We start from the raw sequence: 16235 nt of genomic DNA, 5'->3' as shown, positions 1-16235 counted from the left end.
CCTCGCGCAGGGGAGGCAGGAGGGAGCGAGGCGCCACTGATGTTGAAGGCCTCCCGGCTTCCCCCGCGCGCGGCCTCCACCCAATCAGAGGATCCGCTCAACTCTTTTTTGAACTCTAAGGCCCACCGGTGCAGTAAGCGCCATCTTTGAAGCGGGTCGGGGGGGGAAGGGCGGGAGGAGCTTTTCCCCACAGGCGGAGCGCCGCCGCCATCTTTGAAAAGGGCAGGCGCAGCTGAGGAGAAAAACAGGACGGCAGCCGGGCTGAGAAGCACGAGGGTCGACCCGGTAGGTAGCGAGGGAGGAGCGGGGAGGCTTTCCTAGCCGGGGGTGTTGCGCCGTGGAGGCCTTTTCCTTCTCGCCTGTTCCGTGGGAGCTCCAGGGACTGTCCGAGACCCCCGCACAACAACCCTGAGAGGTGGGCCAGGCTACGCTCGCCCTCAGCGAAGGTTACGACGACCGCGCCGGCCTTCTCAATCCCCCGATTGGCCTTTTTTTTCCTCAGGGTTTCCAACCTGTTCTTAACAATTGCTCCCTGGGCTGGAGGGGAGGGATGAGGTCTGTCTACGGGGGCCTTGAATCTCACGACGAAAGCCTCAATTTTGATCTTTACAAACATTAAGATCCAAAAAAGTGGAAAAGCCCCTTATCTGATGAGAAGAGTGACCTTGTTTTAAATTTTAGGGGGGAAAATATTCAATATTTGGTAAATAATTTTGACTGCACAGACCCCTGGGAAGATGGTTAAGGTGGGATTTGAACTCACGGGGTCTCCCGCTTTCTAGCCTGGTGCCTTAATCCAGTGTTTCTCACTGGATCTTGCAGAATCCCCCAGCCAGCTACTGGCTGGAGGATTCTGGGAGTTGAAGTCCACCCATCTTCAAGCTACCAAGGTTGAGAAATACTGCCTTAATCAGTAGACCAGTGGCTTCCAATCTTGGCTTTTAGATTTGTGGACTTCAACTCCCATAATTCCCCAGCCAAAACACGTGTACCTCAATTCCTTGAGAATTCTGGGAGTTAAAGTCTGCAGGTCCGCCTGGGGGGATTCTGGGAGTAGAAGTCCGCAGATTCACCTGGGGGATTCTGGGAGTTGAAGTCCTCAGGTCCACCTGGGGGATTCTGGGGGTTGAAGTCCGCCTGGGGGATTCTGGGGGTTGAAGTCCACAGGTCTACCTGGGGGATTCTGGGAGTTGAAGTCCGCCTGGGGGATTCTGGGAGTTGAAGACCGCAGGTCCACCTGGGGGATTCTGGGGGTTGAAGTCCGCCTGGGGGATTCTGGGGGTTGAAGTCCGCAGGTCCACCTGGGGGATTCTGGGGGTTGAAGTCCGCCTGGGGGATTCTGGGAGTTGAAGACCGCAGGTCCACCTGGGGGATTCTGAGAGTTGGTCTGCAGATCCATCTGTGGGATTCTGGGAGTTGAAGTCCACAAGCCTTAAAAATCACCAAGTTTGGAGACCTCTGCACCAGACCAAACTGGCTGTTTCCCTTCTTATTTTCCTACATTTTATACATGTTCCTGGAACTAGGCTTGGCTGAAGGAACAGGAGGGGACAAGGAGTTTTGGGGAGGGTTTAGTGTCCTGTTTCTCTGTTGCTTTTGTATAAGGCAGCCCCCACCCCTTAGTTGGTGCCCATAGGTATCATACATTAACTGACACCTTGCCTACTGCTGTCCAGAAGGAAAATTCAAAATAATGGCTTATTATCCCATTGCAGGTCAAATGTAATAGAATCCTTAAGTCATGTTTTATTATAGTGCCTCTGTTAATATCTATAATAAAACATGCATTGCATTGCTGTTAGCTGACTTCCCAGAATGCAGATATTGTTTTTATATTAAACTGGTGTTGACTGGTCACTATGATTCTGCATCCTTGGCAGTGATCAAATTCTGCTCTCAAGGTCAGGGGTCAAGTTGACCCAGCGACATAAATACTTTATTCTTGCAGAGTCTTCTTTCTATCTGGCTTTTGTGCTGTGCTCTGTAAGGCTTTATCTTCCTTTTTACTGTTGTAATATTTGGGCTATAATTGTACATTGAATAAACAAACATACTTACCACGCCACCCCCATGTTATGGAATGCACAAGAAATAATAAGTAAAGACAGGACAGAAAAGGAAATGCAGCTAAAACTATTTTACACTGGTACTTATAACTGCTCATAATGGCAAAAATGCCATTTTGGGGGCACTGAAAAAGAATCGAGCATATATCCTTGTTCTCATCTTCTTGCAATTACTGTTAACACGGGTAATAGCTCTACCCCCTTAAACCTCAGTTTGCATATAAAACAGGCTCTCTGTGTTAAACAGCACAGCTTTAAAGGAATATTTAAGGATACTTATTGTAGCTGACAGTAACTGGAGGCAGAAAAGGAAGAAAAGATTTTGGAATAGATTTTAGTTTAAAAGAGGAGGAAATGAAAATTTATGTCTGAATTATCATATCTTGCCTTTAACAAAATAACTGTTGAGAATGGAAGATCCTTTCCTCCTATCAGCTGATGTGAACCAAGAATAGTAGATTTCCTATTACTCATTTTTTTATTGGCTATTCAAAAGCATATTTCTCATGCCTTGCTTTAAGGCATTAAAAATTTCTTATCTACCCTTTAAGAAAAGACTCCTTCAGATATACATTTTTCAATATGAGTACTCAAGCAAAATACAGGTAATCCTCAAACTGTAATTGAGCCTGGATTTATAGTAGTGAGCAGTGATGAGCATTAAGTGGGTCACCATTTGACTGGGCCCAATTGTATGACCTTTTTTTGGGAAGTTGTTAAACAAATGCTGTGGTCATTAGGCAAACATTTTATGAATGAAAGGAAATGTACTTGTCCCACGACAATGTTGCAAAACCAATCTGGATTGGTCACTGGGACCAAAGGTTTACTCTTCCTATAAACAGTAAACCTCTGATCCTGGGGAGCGACCTGGATTGGATCTTGCAAACCCATTTTATTTATTTATATTTCATATTTCTTAATTGCCCTTCTCCCTTGGATTTTCTCATTTCCATCTTCCCATTCCATGGGCTTTTTTTTTTCTTTTTGCCGGGAATAAAGGTGAGAAACTTGCAAAAGCCACTAAAAATTGTGATCATGTGACTGCAGGACACTGCACAGAATTGTAGATGTGAGCCGGATGCCAAGCTCCCAAAATGGGATCACGTGACTAGGGGGGGTGTGGCTTTTGGAACTTGGAAATCAGATGAGGTCGTCAGCAGCTCTGCAGAAGTCCATTTGTAACTTCAACCATTTAACCGATTGTTAAACGAGGACTACTTGTAAAATATTTCACCCAGTGTTTTCCAGTTCTCTCTATAATTGGAAAATATGCAATTCTTCAACATGATGCCTTCTAAATGTAAGCTTTTTCTGGATGCAACTCACAGAGTACCTCAAATATATTGTGTTAATTGGAACCTATATGTGCTACATTTTGTGTCTTTTATTTTAGGGAACAATGTCTGCTTTCTTTCAGATCTTGAATTAATTTCAGCATGGCAGAGTATGGGATCTCTCTCGGTGAACAAGTGGCTGTGGTTTGCGATAGTTACGCCCCTCCCAAGGCACTTCAGAAATTTGTCCAGGATGTTCAAGCAGTTATTGGAGCTGAAAATCAGGTTTCTGTAGAAAACGTCAATCAGCTGCTTTACTGTGAGTGTTCAGAAGTACTCATTATCATAGTAAATATATTTGAATTAAAGATAACACGTGCCATTTATAAAGGAGAATTCTTCATTATTGTTAATACGTTAGAAAACTAATGCTAAGTGTTATGCTCTGTGCAGAATGGTCCTTGGTTAACGACTGCCCTGTTTAATGAGCATTCGAAATTATGATTGGTCCCTAATGAGGAGACTTACAGCAGGTCTTTGAACTTGTGACTGTCAAAGTATCCCTGCTGTCACGCGATTGAGATTTGAGCACTTGGCAACCAATGCACATTTATGACTGTTACTGCATCTTGTGATCATGTGATTGACATTTTTTGCACTTCACAGCCGGCTTCCAACAAGCAAAGTCTAGAGAAGCCAACAGTCAAACTGCAAGTTGCAGTCACATGATGTCCCACTTAATAACTGTGGGCGACTTGGTTAACAAAAATGGTGTAAGTTGGTATAGTCACATGGTGTTTTATTTACGACCATGTTGCTTAGCAACAGAGTTAGTGATTATTAAGTGTGGACTACCTGTAGTTACAGGTAAAAACTGCTCAGACACTATGTGTTGAGATTACTCCTTTAGTCTGGGACAGCAGAGAGAAACCCTAAATGAGTATCGGAGGGGTGCTTTTTTTATTCAACAATAATTAAAATAGTCTATCCAAAATACATCCTCCTAACAGCGTGTGGCCAAAATAAGTTTACTGATAAGAGAAAGAGATACTCCAGTTCATCTCTTTCTGCTGCATCTTACCACATGGCAATATTCACAATCAAGTCAAAGTTATTGATGATAATTAACTTTCCAAATAGTGAAAAATAAATTCCTTTTTCCATCTGAACAGATAGATCCAAAGAAGTTTTAGATAGCTATCCACACAACAGAAGGGAAAAGGAAATGTATAAATGCGGATAGATACTGAAAGTTACCAAAGAAATAACATGAACTGAAAAAAGAACCTAATAAAATGTAGGTTAAAGCTCATTGTGATAACACCTCTATAAAACTAGAAGCCTAAACTGTGGAGTGGAGGAGGAAAGGCAGTGGCATATATTGGAGTTGAGGATGTGCTCTGGATAGGAGGGCACAAAACTCTTGCAGAACTTTACATCAAAGATCTACCAGAGAAATCTCTTATTTTATGTTGTTTCTCATAAATTTTATGAGAAACATAATTTTACATGGGGGTCAAGGAACTGAATGTGGTCTATAATAACGTAAAATAAGAGGCCTAGTAAAGGAATCAAACTCTAAGCTGCATCCAACTGATGGGTAAAAAGTTAACCTGAAGACGGAGGCTCAGTTGTCTCATCCAGAAAGCCCAGAATCAAGGCACGCAAAACACATTCTCAGAAAGCAGAACATAACTCACAACTTCCACAGCAATATTTGGCACAGAATAAGGCAACTTTCTTTGTGGAACTCAGGGTCCTTGATTGGGAAAGTACACAAAGGGAATCTGGATATTTCCTCAGTTTGTACAAGCTGGAGATCAATCTCCACAAGAGTTTTCCAGCATGGTCACTTGCAAGCAGTCATTCTAACTCCACAAACGGTTATTCATTGCATGGAAGTCATCACTGACTAAAGCAGTGTTTTTGGATCTTAAGCTGTGCAATCGTCAACTCCCAGAATTCCATAGCTAACATGTTGGGTATGCGCATATACTTAAACAGCTAAGCATCATTGGTACATGTATATGCTTCCCATTTTATTTTCTCAGCGTCCCACAAAGAGTCCAGCTTTGATGTGGTTCTTTCGGGGCTGGTTCCTGGCAGCCTAACGCAGCACAGCGCAGAGCTTCTTGCTGAAATAGCTCGGATTGTCAAACCTGGAGGTCGTGTCCTTTTGAAAGAAGCGGTGACCCCCGAAGCAAGTAAGTCTTTAATCCTTCGCTAACCTCTGGCCATTAATTGGAGCTCTATCACCTAAGCCACCCTCACTTTTCCACTTGTGGAGAATAAAAGGCCAGTACAGAGTTGATTGATTTAAACACGCTTGTACGATAGTCTTCGACTTACCACAATTCATTTAGTGACCGTTCAAAGTTACAACAGCACCGAAAAAAGGGACTTATGACCGTTTTTCACACTTACAACCATTGCAGCATCTCCAGAGTCATTGATCAAAATTCAGACACTTGGCAACTGTCTCATATTTAGAAGGATCACTTTTTGTGGTCTTCTGACAAGCAAAGCGGTGGCTCAGTGGTTAGAATGCAGTAGTGCAGGCTACTTCTGCTGACTGTTCAGTTCTGAACAGCTCCAGGTTGACTCAGCCTTCCATCCTTCTGAGGTGGGTAAAATAAGGACCCGGATTGTTGGGGGCAAGAGGCCAACTCTAAACCGCTTAGAGAGGGCTGGAAAGCACCATGAAGCAGTATATACGATTACTAAAGTCAGTGAGGAAGCCAGTTTACAATTTAACAACTGTGTCACTAATTTAACAACTGCAGAGATTCACTTAACAGTTGTGGCTGGAACAGTCGTAAAATGGAGCAAATTCCACTTAACAAATGTCACACTCAGCAACAAAAATTCAGGGCTGTATTGTGATCGTAAGTTTAAAACATTGTATTGGGAAATCCTTTGGGAGGGAAGATATATGTACTCCAAAATGTCATTTCTTTTTGAGTTTGGCCTAACTTTTGATAGTTACATAAATACTGTACATCCATGGAGTTTTCTTAACAAATAGCCTACAAATGGGCTGCAACTGTCTCTTCCAAGAGGTGTTTTTGGCTTTCCAGTTCAGCCTCAGTAACCTTGAGATTTACTGAAAAACCTCCCCTTCCAAGGAACAGCCTGGTGTGACTCTGTTTAGTTTCTGGGCCAGACAGAATTAATCTGATGCTGTCACTGGCTGAGACCATGTGTAGCCCAGTTTGCATCTGTTTGAAGAGGGACAGTGTTTAATTTTATCCAGTCTCAACTCCCCGTTCTGGACAGGGAGAAACAGCTTTTAAAATAGGACATCAGCCAGCCATGGCCCATCATAATAGCAATAGCATTTAGACTTATATACTGCTTCACAGTGCTTTACAGCCCTCTCTAAGCGGTTTACAGAGTCAGCCTCTTGCCCCCAACAATCCCATCCTTCACATTCTCACCTGGCTCCAAAGCTGCACCCTTACTGATTTCACCTCTCCTAAGTTTCATCTCCTGATTCCCATATTGGGACTGCAGTACTGTGGCTATTTTTTATTCCTTTTTTATATTTTAAGAAGTGGTTCCTGAACATTTGGATTCAGATTCAATACAAAGCAAAGCAGTTTCATTTAAACAGTGAAAAGAGAAAGACAGCAGATTAAGATACAATATATTATAGCAGCATATTAACCCACATCTGAAAGTGGGTCTATGTGGGCTCCATAGTGCTGGTGTTACAATTGAAAGTGTTTTCTCTTTTGTCTCTACCAGAAAATTGCACGTGAGGTAGGGATAAATAACAAACAAATGGCAATTTGACTCGAGAAGCTGAGAGGGGACTAGAGGTGAACTCACTTCAAGCTATTCAGCACTTTAATATTAAAACCTGAACGTTCAATTTAGACAAGAAAGTAATGTAATGCAGTTGATGTGAGATTTGTGAGGGCTGGGAAGAATCCTTGAAGCTCCTTCATGTTCCCTCTAATTTCCTGACACAACTGTAAGTCTTTTTCCAATGAAACATGGTAAAGGAAATAAAATACAATTAATTAAAGCCATATATGAGGACCCAGATTGTTGGGGGCAACATGCTGACTCTGTAAACAGCTTAGGGCTGTAAAGCACTGTGAAGCAGTCTATAAGTCTAAGTCCTTCCTTCCCTCCTCCCTTCCTCCCTTCCTTCCTTCCTTCCTTCCTTCCTTCCTTCCTTCCTTCCTTCCTTCCTGTTAAAATGCAGTATTGCAGGCTGACTCTGCTGACTGCCAGCAATTTGATTCTCAATGGTTCAAGGTTGACTTGGTCTTCCATCCTTCCGAAGTTGGTAAAATGAGGACCCAGATTGTTGGGGGCAAAGGGCTGACTCTGTAAACTGCTCAGAAAGGGCTGTAAAGCATTGTGAAGCGGTATATAAGTCTAAGTGCTATTGCTATATCATGGCTAGCTGAATAAATCAGTTTGCCTGTAAGAATTATAGATCAAGATAACAACAGGAGCAACATGTCTTACATGGTTAGGATGTTGAGTTGACAATCAGCAAGCCCGCATTTGAGACCGGAGTGCTGCTGCATGGCAGGATAAGCTCCCGTCATTCATTCTAGTTCCTGCAATTTGAAAGCATGCAATTGTGCAAGTAGATAGATAGGTACCACTTTGGTGGACACATTAATGGGGACATGGAAGGAGCTTCCAACTAGGTAAGGTGATAGCAATGGCTGATCCTATCACCCTGAAAGCACCTTGGTGTTTTTGACACGAACGTGAACTATAGGACCTTTGGTAGCTCTCTGAAAATTGTGAAAGTACATAAGAGAAGCCTTGATCCTATTGCATTCCTTTATTAAATCAATCGTATTTTATCTGGAGTGGTTTGGAAAATTCTCAGATTTTTTTTTTTTTTTTGTCTCATAAATTTTATTTATGGATATCTATTGTATTTCTCAGGTAATGATGACAAACTCAAGACAGTAAGCAAACTACAAACAATTGCAACACTCTCTGGTTTGGTTGAGGTAAAAGAGGTAAGCATTTTGATGTTTTCAAGAGATCATTTTAGAAAACTGCTTTGAAAAGGCCTTTTGTTCGAAATTACAGCTTTATTTATTTATTTATTTATTTATTGGTTCGATTTATATGCCGCCCTTTTCCGGAGACTCAGGGCGGCTTACAATGCGTTAAGCAATAGCCTTCATACTTTTGTATATACCTGCTTAGTAGGGCTTTTTGGCCCCCCCCAAGCGGTGTTCTTTTTTATACAAAGTCAGTTTATTGCCCCCACAGTCCGGGTCCTCATTTTACCTACCTCGGAAGGATGGAAGGCTGAGGCAACCTTGAGCCTGGTGAGATTTGAACTTGCAGTAATTGCAGACAGCTGGTGTTACTTAACAGTGCTGGTGTTACTTAACAGTGCTTTAGTCTGCTGCTGCCACCAAGGCTCTTGTAAAGCTGGTTGCTAGAAGTATATATAAAATAAGCAATACAGCAACCTTATAATCTCAGTGCATACTTCAAAGGAAATACAAAATACATTTGAGAAGCAAAAGATTGGATTTACATAGTGAATAAGCAAAAATGCCTCTGGAAAAATCTTCCTTTAATAGGGGAAAATGTTATTTTGTTTGTAATTAGCCATCATTGGTAATAATAAGCACTTTGTTCCGGTCTTTCTTGCCTAATAATAAGCACTTTGTTCCGGTCTTTCTTGCCTGAATGGATTAACTGGTAAAGTAACTGGGTTTTTTCCCCCTTGCTTTCCAGCTGCAGAAGGACGCTTTAACCTCAGAACAAATTCAGGCTGTCCAGAAGCATCTGGATCTGCAGTGCAATGAAATTCTCACAGTTCAGTTAGAAGGCAAAAAGCCCAATTTTGAGATTGGATCTTCAAGTCAGCTCAAGCTTTCTACTGTCAAGAAACCAACAACTGGTGAGAAAGTCATAGACAGATGCTTTTATCTTCTCAGATCTTGCCCCTTGGTTCACTTATGCACATTGGTAGAAACCATCCTAAGTATGGGTAAATTACAGTTTAATGTATACCCCACCATTATTTTGTCCAGTTCAAAGCAGTGATTATAATCTTCCCACCTCCTGTTTTCCCAACAACCACCTTGTGAGGCGGGTTGGGTTAAGAGAAAGGACTAGCCCAAAGTCACCCAGCTAGTTTAATGCCTAAGGGAAGACTACAACTCCCAGTCTCCCAGTCCAGCACCTTCGCCTCCACACCAAACTAGTTCTGAAAAGCCTAGCTGATTAACAGGTCCTGTCTCAGTTATAGACTTCATTTGAGCCTTTTCAGGGGAAAAGAATAATACTGATCAGATTTTTCCATGATTATAATTTTTTTGTTTAAATGGATTATTAAAGAATACACTTAGCTCAGAGGTATCAAAAGTCCCTGGGATTGTTTTGTATCATAGGACCAAGAAGAGGTTTTGAGGTTTATTGCATCATCTTTACAATTGTGTTCTCTGTGGTCAATTGGTTGTTTCAGAAAAACCACGGGTGGATCCCACGGCTGCAAAACTCTGGACTCTTTCGGCCAACGACATGGATGATGAGGACGTGGTAGGTGCAGAAGGGCCAAACAACCTCACCAAAAGTGATACGTAATGTTATGTTTTCTGTATTTCAAATTTTTCCTGAGCCATCTCCTAAGCCAGGAAAAAGAGGCAAAGTAAGGTTGGGCAGCTCCACTCAAGAGGAATTTTAAAACTATTTTATATGTCGGTATTTTCTCCCCCAAAATCTGGATTTTATAGTTTCCCTATTTTGATAGTAACAGCACTCTGTTTTATTATTGTTGCTTTTCTTTAAAAAGTCTTCAAAGCTGTCCAGCAACTCTTCCCCAAATGTAACTACAGGGATCTTTGCTTCCTATGGATCAAGAATTGTTTGCTATTTGTTTTCCCTGGGTCCTTATTGTCTTCAGGATCTCCTGGATTCAGATGAGCTTCTGGATCCTGAGGATTTGAAAAAGCCAGATCCAGCATCTCTCAGAGCACCTTCTTGTAAGGAATCTGGAAAGAGGAAAGCCTGTAAAAATTGGTGAGTGTTAAAATATGTCAAGGACTTAACTGTACATACACCCCTGAAGCACAATAACAAAAATGCTGCAGAGAAAATAACTCTAGAAAATAGAGACTAGTTTGCAATCCTGTCGAAACCTTCTAAATCAGTTTTCTCAAATTGTCAATTTTAAGATATGTGGACTTCAAGTTCCAGAATTTCTCAGGTAGAAATTGGAGTCAAAGCCCACTTGCCAAGTTTCAGAAAATCTGATTTAAAATTATTATTCTTACGATGGGGTGAATGCATTTCTTTGGGGTTAAATGAGGAGTTGGAGTTATTTAAATTCTAGTTGACCCATAATCCATTGGATTATCCTTTCCAAGATGCTTACTTAAAGCGGTAACAGAATGACTACAGGCGAACAAAGCAGTGGGAATGAGTTCTGACTTCGTATGAGTTTTCCCATCAGCTTTGCATGTGGGAATCTTGCTGGAATGTCAGAAATCACATGCAACAGCCACAATTTTGACACTACAGTGCTCGACTTACAACAGTTCATTTAGTGACTGTTCAAAGTTACACCAGCACTGAAAAAAAGTGACATGGCTGTTTTTCACATTTATGACCATTGCAACATCTCCATGCTCAGCTGATCAAAATTCAGCCACTTGGCAATTGACTCATATTTATGACCGTTGCAGTGTCCCGGGGTCATGTGACCATCCCCTTTTGCGACCATCAGACAAACAAAGTGAACGGGGAAGCCAGATTTATTTAACAACCGTGTTACTAACAACTGCAGTGATTCACTTAACAATTGTGGCAAGGTCATAAAATGGGGCAAAGCTAACTTAACACATGTCTCACTTAGCAACATATATTTTTGGCCTCAATTGTGGTAGTACATCGAGGGTTACCTGTACAACTGGTCTGAAGATCTGGAAACTTCAATCCCACGGGAGTAACAAATCTTTGATTTCGGATGCATGCTTTAAATTAGCCCATTTAAGCTACCTTGGTTCAAAAATGGTTGCCCTACAATGCTCCGTTTCACACAATTGAAGGTTACAAAGAGACAGGAGAGATTTAATAGTACATACTGTGTTTCCCTGAAAAATACAGCCTACTCCAAAAATAAGTCCTAGCTTGATTTTTACAAGTGCACCCAATATAAACCCTAAACCCAAATAAGCCCTAATTAAGACCTCGCCCACTCCAGGATGCAGGGTAAAAATTAAACTAGAGTGGGGATGGGGGGGAGGGGAGCTGCCCTACTACTTACCTTTGGACAGTTGCAGCCAGCCCTCACACACCTCGACACCTGCCTTGCTGGCCCATTTCTTCTGCAGTCAGCAAGGCTTTCCTGATCAAAAGGATCGATCCGGAGCTCTGTTAACGGCTGCAGAGGCCTTCAGGAAGGCCTTGCCGGCCACAGAAGAAACTCCTGAAGGCCTCTGAAAGCGAAAAGGAGGCCTGGGGCAACATGCACAAGTCAGTGGATGACATCCCCTGAAAATAAGACCTGGTGCTTTTTTTGGTGGCAAAAAATATATAAGATAGGGTCTTGTTTTCGAGGAAACACGGGTACATTGACAATTGACAATTCTTGGAGTTTTCCCCTTTTGAGAACAAATAAGCAAAAAAGAAGGAAGGACAGACAGACATGCATAGATGTTTCATCCGTCAGAGAGGATTTGCAAGGACAGGGTCTCTTTATGCCTATTAAACTTACCGCATCTCTTTCCTCCGCAGCACCTGCGGCCTTGCTGAAGAACTAGAGCAGGAGAAGAAAGGCGCACAGCCAAAATCTGCGTGTGGCAACGTAATTATTTTTTTCCCACTCTCCATCCAAACATTGTTTTGTCTAACAGCAATTAGAATATGCCAGCTATGTGTCCTACAATGATAATTTATAGAATAAGGATTTTTATTAATGAACAAATAGGCCATTGCTAATTTTAGTTGTCACTTTAATATATTTTTAGTAAGTAAGAGATATGGAGGAAATGCTATTTTAGAGGATGCTATTTATTGTCTCACAGGAGGAAATGCCTTTCCTGTTAGAATGCTTCTAGTTTAATTTTAATTTTTAACAGAGATGCTGGGTTTGATTCATGCACGAGTTTGATTGATGGCATTTCAAGCAATTAACTAGGTTTTTTAAAAGGGATCATTCTTTTGATATGAGGAATCGGCAGCCAACATCCATATTCATCATCTGCATATGTGACATGCATTTTGGAGCATGGTGGATTTTGGATCTTGATGCCATAACACAATATAGATCCAGGAGAACAGGATTTGGATGACACCCTTCTCTCTTGGGAGGCATTGAGGTAGCAGCTGTGCGACAGTATTCCTCCCATTCCTTATCTATCTGGATTAGTCATTTTTTTTTTTAATTTGATTTATATGCTGCCCTTCTCCGGAGACTCAGGGCGGCTTACAGTGCGTTAAGCAATAGCCTTCATACTTTTGTATATTTTATACAAAGTCAGCTTATTGCCCCCACAAACTGGGTCCTCAATTTACCTACCTTAGAAAGGATGGAAGGCTGAGTCAACCTTGAGCCTGGTGAGATTTGAACATGCAATAATTGCAGACAGCTGGTGTTAAATTACAGTGCCTTGTCTGCAGAGCTATCCAGGCTAAATTAAATTTATCAAATTTAATAGAGGTGCCTACCCCAGTGGGCTCTGGGTGGCTTACACAGTATAATACAGGTAGTTTTCGACTTAGCGGTTACAACAGACCTCTCCAGGGCTACTTACAACTTAGTTTCAAAGTTCCAACAACCCCTCCCCCATCACGTGATCACAATTTGGGTGCTTAGAAACTGGCCTACACTTAGGGCCATTGCAGCATCCTGTGGACACATGATTGAAATTTACATTTTTTTTGCCAGAAACCAGTTTACCAGTTGCATTCACTCAAGACCTGCTCTGTTTGCTTATTGACTGCAGTGTTTGCTTCACCACCACCACGAAAGTTGTAAAATCAGACATGGTTGCGTGGTGACCCTCTTAAGAACAGACACAACTGGTGACTATAAATCTTGTCTCAATTGTGGTCGTAAATCAAGGAGTCCCAGTACTAAATTAAAAACAATTAAAAATGTAAACAGAATGATATAAAACAGCCAGGACTAAAAACAGTAATCAAAACAAGCCTGACAGTCCTTCCTCTCCCCATTGTTAATCCCTGGCCTGCAACCAGAGCCAGTCTTAAGGGCTTTCCAGAATGTCAGTAGAGTGGGCGCTGGCCATATCTCTGAGGAGAGGCAATTCCATAGGTTGGGGACTGTGACAGAGAAGACCCCCTTCCTCACTCCCAGAAGAAGACAGCATTTTAATAGAAGGGGCCCTGGAGCCCACCCACTCTGCCCAACTGTAATGGGATGCTGCTTCATTTATGGATTTGTTTATTAATTTTTATGCAGCCCACCTCCCCTGCAAGGTGACTGGGTGGCATAAACTCAGGACTCTGTTCCTTGGAGGGAATAAGAACAGTCTGCATCTGGCCCGTTTTATTTCTCTGTCCTGTCATTAATGCCAGGTGCAAAAAAATCAGGAGGCAGGATAGGATTCAAAAGTCCTACATGTGTATTCCATGCAACCTATACACCAGAATCTGAACTTCTGAAGGTCCGGGTGAATTGGCACCAGATAAGAGTCAGCGGACTTCAAGGGTGGCTGGATTTAGGTCTCTTACAGGGCCTAGAGACTCCAGACTGATGATGTGTTTGACCCCACCCTCGGGCTCAGTCTGGTTGTCTCCTACAATTAAGGGCACCAGTCACCCTGAAGGCTGGCTGCTCTTTGTCTGATGGATTCTCCTTCTTCAGATGCCACTTTTGTTTCTCTCTAGTGCTACCTGGGGGACGCCTTCCGCTGCGCCAGCTGCCCTTACCGTGGCATGCCAGCCTTTAAGCCTGGCGAGAAAATCCTCCTGAACGAAAACAACCTTCAGGACTCCTGAAAGAGTAGCAGCAACTCACAGCTTCCTTGCTTGGTGCGTCATGGTTTGGACACAACTGGCAGTTTCTCTAGTAAAGAGGGAGGAAATCTGGACTTGGGGGGGGGGTGTCAGCTGACAAATAGGTGGACCAACGTGGGTTGTGTTCCAGACTCCCTTCTCAGTTGGTATCGCTTTCAAGACTCCTTGATTGACATTCTTTTGGAAAGGTTTGCATCTAGATTTTGGCTGTTATCACGCACCCTGCAGATAAAAAGATCTTGCTAGTAATCGGCATCAGCCCTGGAGCTGCCCAGAATTTGAAAGGGCAACCTTGTCTTACTGAGCCAACATGTGAGAAACCTTTCCATTTACTTTGACTGCAGAATGTGGCTCTGCCAAACTCCAAAGTTGGGGCAGGTGGCATTGGCTTGTACTCAAAAGTGCATCGTATGCCTTCATTCCCAGTTTTGTGCCAACGGGAGGATTCCAAATTATACTTGTGAAACTCTGACCTTACTTTTGTTTTACTTTGGCGCACAAAGTTCTTGACCATCATTTTCCTGAGGAGTTTTATCAGATGTCGCTATTCCAGGTCATCATTATTGTTTTTTTAAGAAAGTTTGAGAATCCAGATTGCTGGAAATCCTGTTTCAGAAGTGAGTGTAATAAAAAGTTTGATCCGAAACTGTTTAATGGCTCATCTATAGAAAAGGCTTGTACAATCTGGAGCTTGACGTCTATTGACTGGGGATTATGGAGCATTAGAGCAGCAAGTTGGTTGGCTGGCTGGCTGGCTGGTTGATTAATTATGGCAGATTGTAAGGGATCAGTCTACATACCAAAGGAGATTAATTTATTAGAGGGTTCAAATTATTGCAGAATGTCCTTCATTTCCATTGCTAGCAAAATAATGCTTAGCTTAGCTTAGAGCCCCAAATGGGAGGAGGGGTGGGGGGCAGATATTCAAGTTGGCTTTAGAAAAGGCCAGGAAACACAAAAACATTATTTCTGATGTGCACTGAATGATTGAAAAAGCCAACAAATACAAACAAAAATAAAAATCTTTCATTGACTATATTTATTTATTTTATTTTATTTATTTTTATTTGATTTATATGCCGCCCTTCTCCGGAGACTCAGGGCGGCTTACAATGCGTTAAGCAATAGCCTTCATACTTTTGTATATTTATACAAAGTCAGCTTATTGCCCCCACAAACTGGGTCCTCATTTCACCTACCTTAGAAAGGATGGAAGGCTGAGTCAACCTTGAGCCTGGTAAGATTCGAACCTGCAGAAATTGCAGGCAGCTGTGTTAATTACAGGGTGCATTAAACCACTGTACTACCAAGGGGAAGATCCTTAAGAAAATGAGAATCCCACAACATGTTGTTGTCCTTGCGTGAAGCCCATATATGGGTCACATTCCAGATGGAAGATGATGATGAACAAGGCTTCCAAAGAGGGAGGCAAGGCTATTGCTCAATGGCAACATCAGTCATCACAGGTCCATACGCTGATCTTCCAAGGTGAAGACAAGTTAAGAGAACTTTACTGAGTCAATCAGTTCCTTGTCTATCTTGCTTAGGGTCCTTAAGACACTAAGAATTATTCAGTGTGCATCAGAAATTTTTTTGTGTTTCCTGACCTTTTCTAAAGCCAACTTGAATATCTGCCCATGTGAGACTCTAATCCAGGGATGTCAAACTGGATTTCTTCACAGGCCAGATCAGCATTGTAATTCTCCACAGGCCGGCAAGAGGAGGGGAGACGGCACAGATGCCTCCTGCAGCACCCTCCCGACCAAAATGGGGTAGGGGGGCACTACCCTCTCTGCCCCGTTTTCAGTCTGAATGGCCTCCTGCAACACTTTACCGGCCAAAACAGTCGAGGCCTCCGTGCGGCCCATTTTTGGCCGTCGGGGGCACCCCGGGCCGGTCCTTTGATATTTCCAGG

General features: G+C 42.5%; 1 protein-coding gene across 1 annotated transcript; it reads left to right on the top strand.

The window, feature by feature from the left end:
- Positions 1–200: 200 nt before the first annotated feature.
- CIAPIN1 (cytokine induced apoptosis inhibitor 1) lies at positions 201–14966 on the top strand. The gene is made up of 9 exons (XM_070952705.1): positions 201–285; positions 3487–3662; positions 5395–5547; positions 8261–8337; positions 9074–9239; positions 9807–9880; positions 10245–10360; positions 12077–12146; positions 14192–14966. Exons 2-9 carry the CDS (start codon positions 3506–3508, stop codon positions 14300–14302), a joined length of 924 nt encoding a protein of 307 aa, XP_070808806.1. The 5' UTR covers positions 201–285; positions 3487–3505; the 3' UTR covers positions 14303–14966.
- The last annotated feature ends 1269 nt before the right edge of the window (positions 14967–16235 follow it).

Source organism: Pituophis catenifer, unplaced genomic scaffold, assembly GCF_029215685.1.
Source record: "Pituophis catenifer annectens isolate HBS135680 unplaced genomic scaffold, rPitCat1.0.hap2 SCAF_13, whole genome shotgun sequence".
Taxonomy (NCBI): Eukaryota; Metazoa; Chordata; class Lepidosauria; order Squamata; family Colubridae; genus Pituophis; species Pituophis catenifer.
This window is presented reverse-complemented; position numbering and strand designations above follow the sequence as displayed.